Below are 17,507 nucleotides of genomic sequence, written 5' to 3'. Positions count from 1 at the left end.
AAAAACCTGCTTTTGTTTTTTTCTATTTTCTGCATTTAACATCATGTAGAATATCTAAATATAGCTCAAGCTTTATATGATGTCTTCCCATCATTCCATTTATCCTGATTTACCTTTTTATGTTTATATCAACAATACATATTTTTTAAGTGTTCGTCAAGTTTTCTGAAGAACTGCCTGAAAAAAAAATAAGCAAAACATTGCAGAAGTAAAGAATGTTAATCTGTTTGAAAAACTAGCATCAGTAACATTTCTGCTATAGTTGTATTAAAAAGCCAAAGAAGAATTATAGCTTGCTATTTGTTTTCCCTTGCATTTCCAGGGGTGGTCATGTGTGAATTTCCTGAAATAAAATGACAAAACATCATGTTCTTTTTCAATTAACATTTCAATGCTAATGTTTTCTATTAAAATTGATTAATTAATAAATTATAAAAGCAGGGGATATATACGTAGCTAAAATAATCATCATGTAGTATCATGCATTGTGATGAGATGTTGTTCTGTAAATCTAAGAGAAAAAAACAACATTCTGGAGACTATCTGGTGAAATGCTCTCCCAAGTGTATACATATTTATGAAAAAGCAGCCCACAGTGACAACCACAATATTTTCTCATCATTTTTTCTCCTGAGAGGTAAGACACCAGAGAGATGCAAGTGGGGATTTTCCTTCCTTTCCTATTATTTATGTTCATGGCTTCAAGAAAAGCTTTTTTTTCTCGGTAGTCAAACGTAGCTGTCAAAGGAAGGGAAGATCACACCACAGCTAACACCCAAAAAAAAGTAAATGAAGGGTAATGGATCTTTTAAATGATGTAAAATTGTGGCTCATAGAAATTTGAACCCTACATTTTCCTATTTTAAGAAGCTCAGCACTTTTCAAAGTTCTTCAAAACCAAAAAAATATTATAGTAGGAATGTGTGCTAGTATCCCATAGAGATGATGGGAAAAACTTTCAAAACTATGTACAAATTCTAAGACTATTAATAAATAATGGGGTTTTATAATTCCTGAGACACCAAAAGAAAATAATTGCCCTATGGAGCAAAACTACACAAATAATAGCAGCAGACCAGACTGGATGTGCATGCTTCAGCAATGCTCCCCCAAAAGTCCTCCTGGTAGGAATCTAAAGTGTTTATTTTCTTAATAAAAAAAGAAAAAAAAAAAAAAAAAGAAAAAAAAAAAAAAGAAGAAGAAACTAGACCAAAACTTGCAACTAAAACATTCAGAATCACTTGGAATATGTGTGTCCTAATGAAAAAGAAATATATAGATATAGATATAATTATTTAGATATAATTATTTCTATCAGTCCCTTCAAAGTGTTAGCCAGTCTGACAGTATGGGACCACCTGGAGGTTACACGATAAAAATGGTCCGTAATGACACATCCCAAGGGGTGTATGGCTCTCAGTGTGGCTGTACCTTTAGTACTGTCAACTGCATTATAACTCCAGAAATTTCATTAAAGTTGGCACAGTTTACACCATCTGAGTACAGAGGTCGAAATGTTTGGAGACCTCAAAACTGAGCAAGCGTTAGTCCATTCCACAAGAAAATATCATTGAAAGCACTGCTAAGAAACTCTCACTTGGTCTCAGTTAATAGTTATTTCTGCCAAAGAACAAACATACAGTCGGATTTTTCTATTTCCTGAAACAGCAATAGGACATAAAAATAGTCAGACATTCTGTAACAATATCGCAGAGCTTAAATTATTTCAATCTAGCACTCCAGGTCAAACTCTTTTTTTAAATAACTAGAAATGCAAACAAAGATAGAAATTCTTTGCTGCAGTATTTCAGTCTTTTGTTATTATTAGTTTATCAAGAAAATACAAGGGAGAAAAAGGAAAAAAATAATTTCCAAATTCCTTCTTACTTTTACTACCTGCAAACCATATGTCTCGGCTGAAGTAATAAAAATACATTGCTATAAATGTAGGATATAGTAAGAGCAAAGGAAAAAAGGTTAGACTAATTTTTTTCAAATTTCAGAAGGCCTTAAAATTAAATCAAAAGAAGATTCATATTCAGAGGGAATTGGTTTATTTTACTTTATATTGCAGCTCAGCTCTTAGACAAATTATCTGCAAAAAGTCCACGGAATAAAATAAACAGAGGATAATGTGTCTGAACTTAGTGTTGATTAAAGTAGGAAAAAATATTTAAAGAAAAAGAAACAAAATTTTAACTTACCAGCTTGACCAAGTGTATACTCCTGATATCTTGTTCCAATTCTGTTTGTGGCTGTACAATTATACCGCCCAAAATCACTGTCAGATGTGGGAGCAATCTTTAAAATGAATACACTTTGTAAATATTAGTTGCTAATTAAATATAATTTCTTTTTTTTTTAATCAGAAATTCAAGTATGTTCTCCTTAACCAACATGCAGATGTGTTCTCACTTCAACATATCTAGTATAGTCTCCATATATAGACCTAAATACACCTTTTTTCATGTTTAACTCCCCCTTCTCAACTTCAAATGAGGAAATCTGATAATGGAAAAAAATTACATTGTTCATCTTTATAATTTCACCTTTAAACAATAAAAAAACCCCTAATAAACTGGCACTTACTGGATAGTCACTTTAATTTTCAGTCTTAGCTTGATGGTTTAGTTTTATATCTATTTATGGATTTTTTTTCTTCCAAGAAATGCAAATTATATTTCTGTTGGGTGCAGTTGGAAAAGTGAGCACAAGCCATTCAAATATGGATTATTTTCTAACTACTCATAAGAAATGTATAGATAAATCAATTCATATACAGTTGGTTGTTGTTTTTGTTCCTTTTTTAAGAGTGTTAAATATTCAACTGTAGTCTTAGCCTTAAATACACTCTACAGTACTCACAGTGCTGCCAAACTGAGGACAAAATTATCTTCTGCCACCGTGTTGATTTCCATTTTAAGCCTTACCTCTAGAATCAGCTTTCTGCCTGTACTGTAGGTCTTCAAATGAGTTGTATTTTTTACAGGTAAAACTGATTTTCCTCTTTTCCACTGAACTGAGGCAGATGGGTTTGCTAGCACTTCACAGCTTATATTGATGGGATTGCCTTCCCAAGAGTAATACATGGTTTGATTTGACACGAATGTTGGAGCATCTGGAAAAAGGAAGTAATGCACAAGTTTATTAACTGGTTTAATAAAACAAGACATATACCCATGTCCAAACTTTCATGTTCACTGAGAAATTCCAATTGATTGTTGTGTTAGTTTATTATGGAACACGGAAGTATTACATTCCACCTTAAGTTCATCAGGCTTTTATCTTGGTAAGTTTCTCCTCTCCTGAAATTGTTTCAGCTGAACTTCTCAGGAAAGAGAATACCTGTTAAATATATTTAACATTAGGCAATATCAGGCCCTTGAAAGACACTCAGAAATAAGGAAGAGCGTTTCCTCTTGAGGATGACAAATTTTCAGCCAGACCCTGCTACCACAAAGTGAGGTGACCTAAAAAACAGATATTGTCTGTTCATGTGCTGATTTTATAGTGTCTTCTTTTGCTATGGAGAAATTACATTCACTCAAATTTTCTTGTGCTATGGCTTCACCCATTTCTCACTGGAACTTTATTATCCTTTATGAAATCTTTCCAAAGAGAGATGCTTATTTGTGGAAGTAAACCTTTAAAAAAATAGTAAAAGAATACCAAAAACGATGCAATGTATTCTATCTACCACAGAAAATACATTGTGTGTACACTATTTAGGACAACCTTTATATCAGTTCCTTATGAAATTATCAAGCTACAGCCACAGAAAAAGATGGTGTGTTTTTCTTTCAAACCTGACTGTAAATGGCTGCATTAAACATATACCAAACACTGAGTCTGACACAGAGGAAATTGCTGGTTTGCCAGCTAACTGTGATCTTCAGACCACAGTGCCACTAAGTGACAAGACCTGTCTCTTCTATTTACTATTTCTCTGGAGAGCAGGAAGTATAGTTTTCTCTATAAATGAGAGGGGGTAGCCTTTTCCCACCTCTTCTTATGTCTTGGGTGAACAGTGCTTTTTTTCTATCAAATATTGATTTGTATTTTTTCCCTAATTTCATTGTTATTATCTTTTAAGAGTATTTAAAAAAATATTCTTTATTCAAGGAAACTCCCTTAGTGCTTTAATTCCAAAAGGGAATTTATTAGTTACAGCTGTTGTAATGGAATATCTTTTTAATATCTAAGGTGTATACATACATATACATTTTTGTTTTGATAAATAGCTCCTAAATGTTTCCAGATGTGTCTCTGGAAAATCTATTCTAGTCCTCTCACATATAGCTTAATATTAGGCAACAAAATTGCTAATAGGTCTATCAGAGACCAGAACTGAGCATCTTTAAGTATGAAGTAAAATTTTGCTTCAGGAATGGTTAAAAACAGCTGGGTTTTTTTTTTCTTTTTTTTTTTTTTTTCCTGAAGTGCACATTTTCAACTTCTTTCTCTTTTTGGCTCTGTTGAAAAGCATAACTTTTTTGATGACATATGCTGCTGCTGCATGTAGGCATACAGGCTTTGAGCAAAAAGAACTGTTATCAATAGAAGTTTTAAAGCACAGATCAAAGCCGCTACATTGCTCAAGGCCAGCACTCTCTCCTTTAATAACTGTTCAGCCCTTATTTTTGTGGAAAAACAAGAATTTTCATCTAAATAAGTAAAGCTTGCCCGGCTGTGAATTTATTTACCAGACACAGGAGCTCATCTTTCTGCTCCAAATGTTTAATAAGTAATTCTAGTGATCTTGATTTTCACAGACCTCTAAATACCCCATATTTCATCAGCTAAACAGTTTAATGCAAAGAACAGACTATCAAAGAGTCTTCAGAGTGTGACATCTCACACTAGTGGAGAATATGAAGAAAAAAGCAAACTGCCTAAGTGTGTTTCATGGTTTTCTGTGGTCAAGAATCTCAGAACACCAAGGGTCAGAACCTTGACTTTTCCTCTAGAAATGAAGTTCATGGTGGGAATCACTTGTAGGAAAACTGTACAAACTTATTTCTGCATGTTCAATAGATGGATCAACAGCATGTTCAACAAACAGATTGGAAATCTCATCACAGTCTTCATGAGGTTCCAAATGTGGTTATTTCACAAATTTTATGTAAGCACTGTCTCCCAGTGTGCAATTTCCCACAGTAAATTCACTCTATTTATGAACACTGCCATGAATGTTGAAGATTGAAAGATACTCTGAATCTGAGTAACCTTCCTTCCTGGATAACATTATGTGGTTTGATGCTCTCTGTTGATTTCAATACACATATGGCAAACTCATATCCTATTTTAACACTTACAAATGAAAAAGTAGTGTAAACTCTTACACTGCAGATAAAAGCATTTAAGAGAATAGGGACTTCCCATTCAGACTTCTCTCTCTTCTAAAGGTAGATTTTGGATGCCCATAGTATCTATTTGTTTATGTTTTAAAAGAATAGGTGAGTTATGGACTGCCATCTATACAAAACTACAGGTATTAACAGTCATAAATACAATAAAACACAAATAGGACTAAAAGTGTGTCAAATAAAGATATATCCCCAAATAAACAACTCACAATTGCAAAGTATTCACCTCAAAAAAGGGGAAATGGCTTTGCAGCCATTTCCCTAGCAGTCAAGTGCTCCAATTTACAAAAAAAAAAGAAGACTGTGCTAATGACTTGATTCACTGAAATTCACTGAATTTATCAGATGATTTTTGATTTCCTAGTTAGAAGCAGATTAAAATGCCTCTATTGATGTTTTACAAAAAGAATGTAATTCTGAAATATTTTCCTTTTTACAGTACAAATAAAAGATAGTTTACATTTCTTATAAAACTAAAAAATTGAGTTGAAAGGGGAAAATTTGTTTATAAAGAGAACTTGTTTTTTCTTGTATGCGCTTCATGACTAACTGCAGTTTAGTATGCTTAAATGGTTACAGAATTAGTCTTTATCAAACATAAACACACATTATATTTAATTTCAAACAAAGCATGAAAAATAACAAACCTTAAAGCCAAGGCTTTGAAAACATATGGCTGACTATTTTATATGTCTACAAAACCTGGTTCCATCAGTTTTATAAAATAACTAACAAACAAATTACATTAAAAACCAGAGTATTTATCAAACAGTTCTATAAATTGAAAATAAATGGAAACCAAGTAGAAATGAGAAGGTGGTCCTTCTCATAGGTTTACATATGTTAAGGATCTTTAACTGCAATATATGTACTGTTTAAAAAAATAAAAGATTCAGCAGAAATCAGTTAGAGAATTAGAACCATTAAAAATTAATAATGTGCTCTGCTTAGCTTCTATGTAATTGAGAATTAATTTACACCTGACAAAATTCAATGCAGGGTACAAATGAACTGTTCCTTTTAAGCATTTTTACATAAAGTACTACCAGTTAAGATGACATATTAGAGTTCTAAACAGGTAAGTAGGAGCTTGAATACACTCCATTGGAAAAAAAAAAAAAATCAACCCTCAGGGTATTTCTTAAATCTGAACTTTTAGCACTTTACTGAAAACGAAACAAATAAAACCCCCCAAAACTGAAAAAAGATAGAAAAGTTACCACTGATATTATTTTATTTATTTATTTATTTTATTATTTAATAAATGCACACAATATCATAGAATAGCTCAGGTTACAAAGGACCTTAAAGATCCCCCAGTTCCAATCCCCTGCTATGGGCAAGGACACCTCCCACTAGACCAGGTTGCTCAAAGCCTCATGCAACCTGGCCTTGAACACTTCCAGGGATGGGATATCCACAGTTTCTCTGGGCAACCTGTTCTAGTGCCTCACCACCCTCACACTAAAAAAAATTTCTTCCTAAAATCAAATTTCTAATAACTCTTTGTTTAAAACCACTGTCCTTGTGCTATCACTAAGGTTAAAAGTCTCTCTTATAAGCCCCCTTTGCACACTGAAAGGCTGCACTTCTCCTCGGAGCCTTCTCTTCTCCAGGCTTATCAACTTCAACTCTCTCAGGCTGTCTCCATAGCTGAGGTGCTCAGGACCTCTGATCACCTTTGTGGCCCTCACCTGAACCTGCTCCAGCAGGTCCATGTGTTTCTTGTATTTGGTGTCTCAGAGCTGGATGCAGCACTGCAGGTGGGGGTCTCATAAAAGGTGAGTAGAGGGGTAGAATCACTTCTCTTGACCTGCTGGCCACGGGGCTTTGGATGCAGCCCAGCATGTGATAAAGTTCATAAGGTTTTATGGTTTGGCTATGAAAGATTGAGTATTATTTTGGAGAGATGAGGCAATCCAAATGAAAAAGATGCCTTGAAGGAACAAAGACGTTATCACAAAGATACAAAACTAAACAAAACTATTCTATGAGTGTATGATTCTGTAAGAAATTTTAAATTCAGAATGACGCTATGGCACCAGCATCAGCTAAACTCAAGCTGTTCATTTTCCCAAACAAGAAAGAAATTGACAGGTCAGCACTCCAATTAGAATGAGTTCTGGATAACCTGTGTAAGAAAATTATTGAAGAGAAGCAAATTCTGACCTGAAAGCTTTCTCTAGCATTTAGATATCCTTGTTAGTTATAATGTCCAGGAACAATGATTCAAGAACAGACTAATACATCACCTGCCTTGTCCAGAAGGTAATTAAATTACTGACGACAAAGATCCAGCTCTGGCGTATGTTTGGTGCCCTACACAAAATTAGATATAGCAAATTACCTGATTCAGTACATGTGTCCAGACAACTATAATGGAAAACTGGTGTGCAGAATCAGATTTGCACTTCTTAATTTAAGAACATAGGTTTTAAAACTTTTGGCTATTTGTTCCCTGGGAACATATAATAAAAATATGTGACAGATTGTCAGGTCTAAGACACTGGGACATTTCCTGCAGTACATTATTGGAAGTCTCTCTCTAAGATGATTAATGCTGGCATAAGTTTCCCATCATCAAGGACTTTAATAAACCGCATCCTCTGGCAAATCTAGTACTGTCCTTGCCATCGATCCTGTAAAAGTGCCTCAATTTTTTGTAACTCTGCCACAATTTAGTTAACAGCCATCTATCTTTCTCTTGTATTTTCTCCCTCATACCTTTTTCAATAGTTAATATTTTAAAATGAATAGCTCTTCCTTGGATATGAAGTAGAAGAACCTCCATAGACAAGTACAGTAACTGTCATATATTCATTTGGAAGAAGAAATAATATTAGAAAGACTTCAAAAATGTGGTTAGGTGACTATATTTTAATCTATAATCATCCTTACAAGGAAAATAGGAATTGGATAACTTCAGGATTACTAACTTTCACTTTACTGCTACTATCGCAATCATGCGGCTTTAAGAAAAAATATCCAAGACCTGCATAGGAAGTTTCTACATAGAAAAGCAAATTAAATTCATCATATATTGGTTTTAAATTGCCATGATTATTAGCTAAAACCAGAGGGGTCCTTTTGTCTGGAATCCACCCCATGATTTCAAAAGTTTTGAGAGGTACATGTTTCTTTCACAGCAAGTGCAGAAAACACCACACTTCCTGTAAGATTTCCTTTCCCCTGCCCCATTCTCTTGCTTCCTCTCAAAATTCATTAGAATATGACTTTGATATTCAATAGTATGATGCACTATCAACTGATTCTACATTTTATGAAGAGTAAGAGCCCCCTCCTACTGGCAAGCAGTACTAGTTCCTGGATACCTTGACTAGGATATTATTTTTAATATTCAAACAACATACCAATTGCTCCATTTCCCTAAGATACATTTTGCTAGATGCAAAGCATGTTGATAACTGCACATTGAATAATGGTGGGCAATGAATGCATGTATGGCTCAGGTGCTTGGTACTGCCAGAGTTGCAGAAATTCAATGTACCTATTTTTCTTTGAATTTCACTTGACATTAAGGAATTGTATTTAACTTTAAAAGCAAACACAAAAGCCAAACTAAAGCCCCAAGAAATTTTAATTTCATAGAAATGTCTGCTTTGAATTGATGTATCTCTCTAAAATTACCTAAACTAGTTTAAATTAGGAGAAGAAATTTTAAAGAAAACATAGCTAAGTAAAGTAAGCTAAGTCTGCCACTAGTGATGTATAAAATAAACTGTTTGCAGATGTCTATCAATCATTTTGTATGCCTGTAAATCACCAGCACTGGCTATCAGATCTAGCACAGGAAGACTCCCCCTACAGATCTATCTCACTAGCAGCAATTTTCATTTTAGTAATAAAATCATCAAGTGCTGCCAAGTGTTAACACATTATTCTTAAATGGTACCAATTTGTACCAAATTTTCAACTGTTACATGTATTCCAAGACAGAATTACTGGAATAATTTGGTATGGCCTGACTTCTCCATCAAATATCAGATGACGTAATTCTCTTATAAGCAGAAGTGAAAAACTGCAATGCTTTTCTCAAACCAAGATCCTAATCCCATCTTTCTTCTTGTCCTACATGTCACATTTTCAGAACAAAATCCAGTCTTTACCTTCCACAACCTGCCTCCTTATTGATACCATCCCTCCATTCTCTAATGTCTCTATGTCTCTCTCTCATACATTCCTAAATCCTAATAGCTGCTGTATGGAGCAAGAACTCTTAGCCTTTTCATCTCTTTACTTAATTTTTACATGCAGCGATGTCCAGAAAGCAACAAATAAAATCTCTAGAAACTTGTTTTGTTCAAGTTTCAAATTTTCAGCATGACACTTATCATATCACCTGATTATTTTCTTCATTATACTCAGATGCCTTGATTCTGCTTTGATGGATCTATCTTGGAGGTACAGAAAGGGAAAAGGCCACTATGCCTTTTTTCATTCACAGGTCATCACTGTGTAATATAAACTACATTTTGCGTAGTATGTAAATACTTGTGAAACCATTTAAAGTTTATCACATTAATTATCAATGTAAATATTTAACATTGTTAGCCTGTAAGACCAACTCTCGAAGTAGAACCATCCTCAAGGAAGCATCAGAAAATTCTTCCTTGTTTTTTCCTTTTTTTTCTACCTTTACTTTTCACAATTGCATATGTGAAAATTTATGTCAGTAAGAAAAGATGTTGAGGCATATATACCTATTAATGACTGAATTATTAGAAGTGCAACAAAAAAAAAGGCAGATTATTTTATTTATTAAAAATTGTGTTCTTCTATTAAGAGAAAAGTGGCTAACATTTTATTAAAAATCTACTTTAAATTATATCAAGTTAATTGCAAGGTTAACCAGATCATGTAGTAGAGAGCTCTCTTCGGTAAAAATTTATGAGAAATTTCTAATATGAATATCATGTGTAACAAGTCATTAACATATATTGAAGGAAAATATTTTTAGGATGGCATTTTTGTTTCAAAGTATTTTTACAGGCTTTTGGGCTAAATAATAGGTAGATTTATTATATAGATGAATAATTTCTCCATTTTACCACACTGTTGTAACATCAGAAAAAGACAATGGATGCATTAATCTCTGCTTCACTATGGGAAATTTGGTGAGATGGTTTTGGAAAGTGACTTTATGTAATAAACGTCATCTTTTGCACAGAATTCAACTTTCTTATCCCCTTGAAGTCACTGCAATGGCATACTAAACTTCCTTCTGTGCAAGTGCACAAGGTAGTCAAAGAAGGAAAATGGTAAATCTTACAACTGACATTCATAATGTGTCAAAATTACCACACTTATTTAGTGATGTTAAAGATTGACCTTTTCCATATTTGCTTTCTCATTTTAACCTATAAATTTGACAGGAAGAAATGTAACTAAAGCAAATAGTATTTTATTAGAAAAAATGGATTTTTTTCTACAGTATTTCAATATTTTACTTCTCTTGATTATTTTTCCTGTAATTTTTTTCTGTCCTAGGCCATATGTGTATTTATTAGTTTTGTGTGTTGGCTGTAATGACAAGATAGATCTGGGTCCTCATGACTAATGGATGAAGGAAAGGTGTAAAGAAGACAAAGCCAGGTTTTTTCAGTGATGTCCAGTGACAGGAAAGAGGCAATGCCTTCCAGCTTCAACAATTCTGTGACTCTGTGAGTAGTGATGGGATGTTGCTGCACTGGTTTCTGTTAAAAGAAACAGAATCCAAACAAATCCAAAGTATGAACTGCTTGAATTTATTATGATTAATGATAGCAGTAGGCAGCTGAAACTTTTGTGACGTTTATCACAACATTGAGGTTTCCCAGAGAACCTGTGGATGACCCATCCATGGAAGAGTTCAAGGCTAGTTTGGAGGGGCTCTGAGCAACCTGGTCTACTGGAAGTCGTCCCTGCCCATGGCAGGGGATGTTGTAACTGGATGACCTTTAAGATCCCTTCCAAATCAAACCATTCTATGATAACATTTCTGACATCCTGTACACAGTAGTAGCATTTTTACCAATTGAAAACCTTTCTTCCTTGAAGGTAAATATAATTTGTAGCTCAATCTGTTGAACCCACTCTTAAGTAATTTTGTTACATATTTTTTTGCGAAGGTATAAAATTAAATTGCATGAATCGAAAGCATCGCCCTCAACTGCAGTGCAATACAGCTAACACACAACAAAGCAAAAGAATAATCAATTCAGGAAACCAAGTTCAATATGGCAACAGTAATGAGCTTGGTTTCAAACTGTGGCAGGGAATAAAAACAAACACAAAGGAAAAAAAGACTGTTATTGATGAGCAATACAACAGTATAAAAAATATTGCACAGTTTTTTTTACAGGTAAAGACTATATTGCACATGCCGCATGATTATTTTTATTTTTACCACTCCAAGTAGATACTTAACTAGTAAGTAATAAAACTACAAAAAATCATGTTTGGATGAAAAGCAGTATTTAGAAAACTTCATATTTCTGCAAGACACTATAAATTATTTAAATGCATTTTTTAGAAATTGCTTTCTAAGACATCATTTTATCAACTACTCACATGGCTGATCTCATACAAAAATGTACCATGTTACTCAATGCAATATATTTGTCATAGATGATTCTATCTCAAAACACTACTCTTTTGAGTACTGTGAGGAAATAGGCATTTTTGGACCATCCAGCATATCTAATAGCTGCAGTATCAGTATTGAAATTGAGAGATTTAACTAAAACAGTGATGTGAAAACTGGTAAATCCAGCTAAAAAGGTCTCTTAGTCAGGATGCTTCCTGGATAGCGTATGGGAAAACAGAGAATTTTCCAAAGGACATAGCTTAGCCTTTTCTCCAATAAAAGGAGTACTGTCCACAGGAATTTGCACCTGATGATACAGAGCAGTCAGAAACAGTGGCATCTTACATAACGTGTACACCTGGGAGGACAAAATTAAGTGAGGGCTGTGAAAACTTCCGACTGGTTAATGACAGTTTGAACACAACGAAGGGAAAACTGTAAGGCCGCATAGACAGTCTTTCAAGGTTCATAAATGTTGCTCATTACTGGCTTGTTTAAAGCTTTTCCAACTTAGTAATGATGTTAGGGCACCCTAACTAAGAATAACAATGTGATGAAAGATGAGCCAGCACACTGAACATGTCAAAATTAAGATTTTTCTTTCTCCAATGCTAATTATGCAATGAAAAATTTGTGAAACCCAAGAACTAATGTGTTCTCTCATCACAATTTTTGTTTTATTCAGGTCTGTGTATTGCTTTTAAAGACAAAAAATTACCATTTAGAAATGTAAACATCTGTATAGGAAAACTAACTTTGAGACACCTGATACTGTATGTAAAATCAAGTTCACTAGGGTTTATACATTTAGCTTCCTCAGGCTCTCTTGAAAATCTCATCTTAGTATATGGCCTGCTTTATCTTTTTTATGGATTTCTCTAATGTTTTTTATTTAAAAGAAGAGTTATTTCTCTGTCTATAATAAATATGTAGATAATAACTATAGGTACATCTTAATGTATTCCACCACAAAGGAACTTTTCAATTGATTACTTATTATTACTATCATCCAATACACACTAGGACTCATATTTAAAACCAAATTTTGCAGTTAATGAAATCTATTAATAAGTAATATTTGAAAATGGTATTTTATATTGATGTAATTTTGATTTATTTTTCATACTTTATATAAGGAAAATTAAACATAACAAAACACAAAGATGACTTTGTAGGAAGAAATCCTTAAAAATGCCCCTGGGTTCCCTACAATTCATGTCTGCTCAGCATTTCCTTCAGATAAAAGTCAGGGTTAACTGTGTCCAGTTCGTATCAAACCTGGTAATGTCTTCCTGTCCTGGAGAACTGCTCTTATCACCAGGAGCAACCCCAACAGAGAACAAGGATAAAGCATGGAAATTCTGTGCAATCCTACTGTCAGTTTAAATCTCTGATAGGGGTCAGTAAGTAAAAAGATGAGACAGTGGCAGAGAGCACTCTGTGCCTTCATTAGGCCTGTTTGACTGAGCTGGCATTTAAGGATGTGATGGAAACAGTTTCCTCTCCTGACTACACAAACTGTCAAATAAATAATAAAATATAAAGAAAAATGCTGTATTTTTGTTACTAGCTCACAGAAGGGCATAGCTGCATTGTTTATTTTCATCTAGAAACTGGAGAACAATATCAATAATTAAGTCCTGCTTATTTATTTATATTTTAATTTTGAAATAGTTATTAAAGGTTTATATGAGAATATTTTTAAAAATAATAAAAATTTCTGTTAAAATGGCTTAACTACAAAAGTGAGCCATACCTGAATAAATTCTCCTCAAAACTTGTTCGGAAGAGAACAAAACCAAAATAATGGAGGAGAAAAATGTAAAATTTTGAACGGTTTTATGCAATTTTGTAAATGAATATTTGGGAAAAAAAAATCTAAAAGCCTTGATAGCAATGTCAGTAGCTGCAATTAATATGCTGAAGAAATGCCTCTTGGAAAATATTACAAGGAAAATCAAATTTATTCAATAGTGACTTAACAGAATCCCCCCATTTTTACTAGTTCACTACAAAAATACAAATTAGTTGTTTAGTTTTTGAACCTGAACCTTTTGCTGAAATTCCCCAGTTCGGAACTTCTGAAGTGCCATAACTGGAATGACAGATAACCATGACACTGCTTCATAAAGGAAGGTATTGGGGAACTGGGGAAAGGACTGTCCGCGCTTTGGACAACCCCATGGAAATGGGGGCAATGAGGTGCTGAAAGATTCTTTGAAGGGGCTGTTTTCCTTTGAAGGGAAGTTTATGGCAGAGACCAGACTGATGGGAGATGAGGCTGGAAAGAGGCACTTCCTCCTGGGGACATTATTTTAAAGAACAGGAGAATTCTTCACCATTAAACATGTATTTTCTTTCCTGAGCAAGACAAATAAATTATATTTGAAGCTCATACACCAGTGCAAAGTTATTTGCAAAGGAAAGCAAAAAATTTCTCACTCTCATTAATCAGAATATGAGACAAACCTATATTGTATCACCCCAGAAATACCTGCTTTGCATCATAAAACTACGTGACTTAAAGGAATTGAGGAAAGTTGTATTTCTATTATTCAAACAACACGTGTGCTGAAAAATAATTACATTTGGGTTAAACCTCACTATCAGTTAAGTATTTAAAACTTAGAACTCCAATTTTAGTAATATCATAATAAAAATCTTGTGTTATACATTAAAAATAATTGTTACAATGTGTGATTTCTCTGATGATAGAATAACATTTCTGTATTCTTTATAAACTGTGTTTCCTCAGAGGATTTTAGAACGGTAGAAAATTTTGTGCTGTATCAAAAACTGTGTCTACCAAAGCATAAATTCACATTTGATTGTTCCCACAGACATTCAAAATTAATTCTGCCATGCCATAATAATAAGACTATGTTCCTTTTAAATTCTTTTCACCTCTTCTAAAACTTTTACTCTGAAAGGAGTCTTAGGTTAAAATAATGTATTGTGTTTCATAACGTGGTGCAACATACCTCTCTCTTCTGAATACAAAACATATTAATATTTAATGTTAAAGCATAGCACAAACACAACCATAATCAAACCATGTATTTCATATCATTATGTGTAGAGTCAGCAAGATTTTAAAGAAACTTCACTTAATTTGCATATTTATCTAGGTTTTTTTTCTTTTATATACATACAAAAGATTATCATTGCACTCATTAAAGAAAACAAATATAGCAAATTAAGATTTATTTCTTAGGTCTTCTGGGTTGGCAAATCTCTCCATTCTTAACACCAAAAAATTCTTTTGACCATTCCTCATTTTCCTTTCAGATTTATATTCTATGCCACAATGCATTGCTTCCCTGCCAAAAAAGAACACACAGCTGTATAGTGAAAGCACTTTCAGAACTCCTCAGGAAATCACTCCGTGGTCTGCAATCATTACTTTTATTTCTGTGCCACAGAATCCTATTCCAGCTTTTATCTTCCCACTGGAAAGAATTTTTCTGTTCAAAGACTAAGTTCAAAGAGGCTCACACAAACTCTATTGGAGACATAAAAAAATTGTATCAGGAAAATTCCTAGATAAATGGAAAAACAATGAAATAAAAAAGAAGGATGTTTATTTGCTTGTTTTCATTTTTTGAAGACCTTGGCTCGTGAATTTGAAGAACAGTTGAAGAAGCAATTACCTGATGAATTTTTTTTATATTTCAGATTTATATCCTCTGAATGGCTTCTCAAGCATCAGACTCTTCTAAGAAAAAATAGTCTCCTTTTCTCCTGGATAAAATGCAAGAGCTTGGAATAAAGACAATCTCTAAAAGAGACTGTTACAAACATGGTAACTCCAGGAGGGGTTATAATAGCGGCTAGAGACCTTTTAGGGATTAGTAAATCAGAGGACTCAGAAACAAAAAACAATATTTGTTGAATCTTAGAAGGTTAAGCCCAAAGCTGAGCTGCTGCTCAAATCAGCCCTTACTTTATCCCGCTGAATACTTTTCATTCCCAGTGGTTTCAGCTAGCCCAGAGACTTAAAGTTATTAAGCTCAGCCTTAAGTTAATGGATAATACCACTGGAATATGATTTCAGAAGAAATCCTGTCCTACTTAAGTCACCAACACACCAACAAGGCTCTTGTTAATTTCAGAAAAGACAGGATTCTTCCACAGAATAATGAACTACAGGACATGCTTTCTTCATTTATACAAGTTTAATCATGAATTACCGTGAAAAAATGACCTTCCATTAAGAATGTACTTTTTATTTCTTTTAAAACAAATTTAAAAGAGAAAACAAAACATTAGAACTTACATTCAATATCAAGGTACATGCTCTTTTGGTGCCCACCAATTCTACTTGCCGCTTCACAGTCATATCTCCCTGAATCTGACAACTTCACATCTTTAATATGCAGTGACGATTTTCCATGCTGCCCTTTGACTTCTATACGGCCATCTGGGCTCTGTTTACATTGATTCAGGAAAAAAGAAGGTTTTATATATTTATATATCAGTGTAGAATTTATATATTAAACACTATTGATAAGAATGACTGAAAGCATCTCTTCACCTGTGGTGAAGTTATTACTGACAGCTAAGCAACTTCTAAATTTTCCAAATAAATGAAAAAAAAAATGTAGAAGAACATGTTCTCTTTCTAGGCAGTATAATCAAAGGAGTAAGTACATGCTTAAAGGAACATTGTCAAGGGAAACCACAAAACGTATAAAATTATGACTGCAATAGTGAACTGCATACTCAAAACTTCTTTATGATCTCACTCACTGTGTTATGATGGTGTGGTTAAGAAAAATGCATAGATACAACATTATATCTTAGATTACAGACAGCATTATCTGTGGTCCTCACAACCGCAGCTCTGAAACTGAATGGAAGTAATGCCTCAGACAATGAGCAAATCCCAGAAGCTCACAACTGTTAAAAAACCTTGAACCATAAATGCAACTAGAATTTCTGGATTTCAGTTCCTTTTCATTCCATGGAAAAGGGCAAGGGAGAAAAATGAATGCTACCTTCCAATTTTCTAGAATATAAATTTTATAAAAATCCTTATCCATAATGACTGTCCTTCCCTCTTCACTGTGCATCCCCACAAAATTATTTGAATTTAAAGGGTATACAAATATTAGGGAAAACTAAATAAAGTAATTTAAAGAAAAAGTCCTCTTTTGATGCTTTAATCTTCATGAAGTATTATGCCTGAGGAAAAATAAGTTATTTTCTTCTGCTCTTTACTTATAGAATCATGCAATACCTTGGGTTGGAAGGAGCCTTAAAGCCCATCTCATTCCAACCCCTCCTGCCTGGGCAGGGACACCTTCCACTAGACCAGGTTGCTCAGAGGCCCATCCAACCTGGCCTTAAACACTTGCAGGGATGGGACAGCCACAACCTCTCTGGGCAACCTTTGGGAAATTTGTTGTACTTTGTTGTCTCACTTTTTTTCTGTTTAAGGGAAAAAACTCCACAAGTGGTTAAAAATACAGATATTAACCTACCTTCATTATAGTAAGGTAGAAAAGGGACGAAAACCCAGTAACTGTACCACTGCATGACACTAGACTTGAAGC

The 17,507-nt window shown here is 33.9% G+C and overlaps 1 protein-coding gene across 2 annotated transcripts in view; it reads right to left on the bottom strand.

The window, feature by feature from the left end:
• NCAM2 (neural cell adhesion molecule 2) overlaps window positions 1–17,507 on the bottom strand; it is a 282,099-nt gene that overhangs the window by 79,706 nt on the left and 184,886 nt on the right. For both annotated transcript variants that reach the window (XM_032097436.1, XM_032097444.1), the window contains exons 9-11: window positions 16,229–16,379; window positions 2,931–3,118; window positions 2,205–2,301 (exon numbers count right to left, since the gene is read on the bottom strand). In XM_032097436.1, coding sequence (XP_031953327.1) covers window positions 2,205–2,301; window positions 2,931–3,118; window positions 16,229–16,379 — 436 coding nt within the window. The remainder of the gene's footprint in view (window positions 1–2,204; window positions 2,302–2,930; window positions 3,119–16,228; window positions 16,380–17,507) is intronic.

This window comes from Corvus moneduloides, chromosome 2 (assembly GCF_009650955.1).
Source record: "Corvus moneduloides isolate bCorMon1 chromosome 2, bCorMon1.pri, whole genome shotgun sequence".
NCBI lineage: Eukaryota > Metazoa > Chordata > Aves > Passeriformes > Corvidae > Corvus > Corvus moneduloides.
The sequence above is the reverse complement of the archived record's forward strand: the minus strand, read 5'-3'. Positions and strand labels throughout refer to the sequence as shown.